Below are 2431 nucleotides of genomic sequence, written 5' to 3'. Positions count from 1 at the left end.
CCCCCCCCTCCCTCTCTCCTTGTGCCATTTATCACCCAGCTTCTTAGTACAATAAGAGCTCAGTGCCACTAATTATATGTGTGTGTATGTCTCTCTGTTTTGTTTCGCAGCTTCATGGGTGACGTTTTGATAGTTCGAAATATCAAAGATGTCAAAAAGGGAGATGAGATCTACAACTGTTACGGTGAGTAGCTTGTAGGAGTAGGTGGTTGGCGGGTGCTCTGGTGTGGTTTGCTTCTTCTTTTCTGTCAAACATCTATCGTCCTTATCTCCCCTCCTTCTTTTTTATGTTTGTTACTTTTTTGTAACGCCTCTAATCTTCTGGCGCTCATATGACCTTATCTCTCCTCCTTTTTTTGTGTATGTTACTCTCTTCTAACTCCTCTATTCTTCGGCACTTATATGACCTTATTGTGTTGCAAGTGCCGTAAAACTTTTACTAAAACTAAAGCGTCTAGGATCTTTTTGTCCGTTTCTTTTCTTTGGGTGTTACTCTCTAGGTATACCTCTAATCTTCGGCACTTGTATGACCAATTTGTATCGCTAGTGTCTTAACACTTTTTCTAAAACTAAAGTTCAAAAGCTTTTTTCTTGTGTTTGAGCTGTTTTCTGTCAAATGCTTGTCTAGATATTTGTTTTTTAGTATCTCATCTTATTTGCCACTTTTACACTCTGTGGGTGATTGGAGGTCGCCACTGGTAGCTCATACTTTCCCTCTATTATCTCTGTCTGTCTGTCTTACCTTTACCCCAGCACTAAATAATATTATTTTATCGACATGCTTCTCTTTCCTCAAACAATGGGTGGTTGGCTGGTGCTCTGGTGTGGTTTGCTCCTTCTTTCCTATCGAACATCTATCGTCCTTATCTCCCCTCCTTCTTTTTTGTGTTTGCTATTCTCTTGTAACACCTCTAATCTTCGGCACTTGTATTTCCTAATTGTATACCAAGTACCGTAAAATACTTGCTAAAACTTACTCAAACAAAGAAACAATTTTTTTCCTTCCAATGTGTTACATTGCTCAGGTCCCCACTATTGCCGCATGAGGACAGGGGAGAGACAAGAGGTGCTCAAGTCTCAGTACCACTTTGACTGTCTCTGCGAGGCCTGCGCTCAGGGCGACGTCTCTAGCCAGCGGTTTGGGGTGAGGATGTTTAATCTCTACTTTATAACTTAACTCTTTTAAGTTAACCATGCAATTTAGAATCACATTTCCGCATAATTTTCTAGTGTTTGTGGAAATGCAACCCGACATGTTGCAAATATTACGCTTTTAAAAACGCTTGTTTCGCATCAAACTGATCAATAAAGCGTTGCCCAGAGGTAGAATTTATTTATTTTTGACTTCGGTGTCAAACTAAAGGCTTGTTAGCTTGTTCAAAAGTCTGATAAAACCATTTGTGTTTTTAGACTCTATATAGCTCTATATAGATTTTTAGTCTAGCAACTCTAGCAAAAAACATATATACAGTCTTGTACACACATAGTGAACAAACACACATAGCAAGACATGCAAACAGCGAACAGATTTTTAGGTTCTGAATGTTTTCTCACACCTGTTCTTTGTATTTATTCAAAATATGTCTGTTGCAAAATTCGTACATAATGAAAAGATTTCCTCCTCCAGCTGAATTCTTCATGTGCACACTTTACTATACAAATACAGCTATTTATGTGAGGCATCGTGGTGAAATCAGGTGCTCGTCAAATTAATGAAATCGAAGAAACCGACATTTTTCCTTCAGTTGGGCTTTTTTTTTTAAGGTTCCGTTTATGGCTAAACACATTTTTATGTGGATTTTACTTCAAAATGTTGATCAAAAGCACACAAAAATTTAATTTTTCGGTTTCCAAGAATGCTCAAACTTTGTAATTCAGGAACCTTTGGCAGACATTTTTTCGGTTGTTTTACCTCTGACACCACTTTCTTCATTTGCAAGTATCTCTACTTCTATTTAAGGTAGATATATATTTTTTTCCATCAAAAGTAAAATAAATGACAAGCTTTAACTAAGATAATATCAATAGCTTCGTATGTTCCCAAAAAAATTTACAAGCACCTGTGATAATGATTCCACCCTGTTATGACACGTATCTAGAAATGAGAAACCAGCCCTGCCCTCCCCCGGGCGGTGGTGCCATTGACTGAAGTGTCTTTAGGCCATTCCTAAAGGGGGGGACATTTCTTGTTCTAATGCACAGTAGAATTGTAACTGGGCTGATCCAACAGTGTCATGCTCATAACTGTGCCTGAACTACAACAGGGAACTGCTGCTTTTTCTTTCTTAATCCTTACTATCGTCATTTTCCTCTACTTCTTTTGTATGTTTCTCACACTCTTGTGACCCGCTATTTCCGGGGTGCCTTGATAGTCGAAGCAGACCTTGTGCTGTTGAAGCTAGAGAGGTGAGCAGAGTAAGTCTGATTCCCT

At 38.7% G+C, this 2431-nt stretch overlaps 1 protein-coding gene across 1 annotated transcript in view; it reads left to right on the top strand.

Annotated features, from left to right (window-relative positions):
• LOC101854985 (SET and MYND domain-containing protein 4) overlaps positions 1-2431 on the top strand; it is a gene marked incomplete in the record, with an annotated part of 23048 nt that overhangs the window by 16443 nt on the left and 4174 nt on the right. Inside the window, 2 exon segments of the mRNA XM_005110300.3 lie at positions 111-184; positions 1026-1144. Coding sequence (XP_005110357.2) covers positions 111-184; positions 1026-1144 — 193 coding nt within the window.

This window comes from Aplysia californica, unplaced genomic scaffold, assembly GCF_000002075.1.
Source record: "Aplysia californica isolate F4 #8 unplaced genomic scaffold, AplCal3.0 scaffold00872, whole genome shotgun sequence".
NCBI lineage: Eukaryota > Metazoa > Mollusca > Gastropoda > Aplysiida > Aplysiidae > Aplysia > Aplysia californica.
The sequence above is the reverse complement of the archived record's forward strand: the minus strand, read 5'-3'. Positions and strand labels throughout refer to the sequence as shown.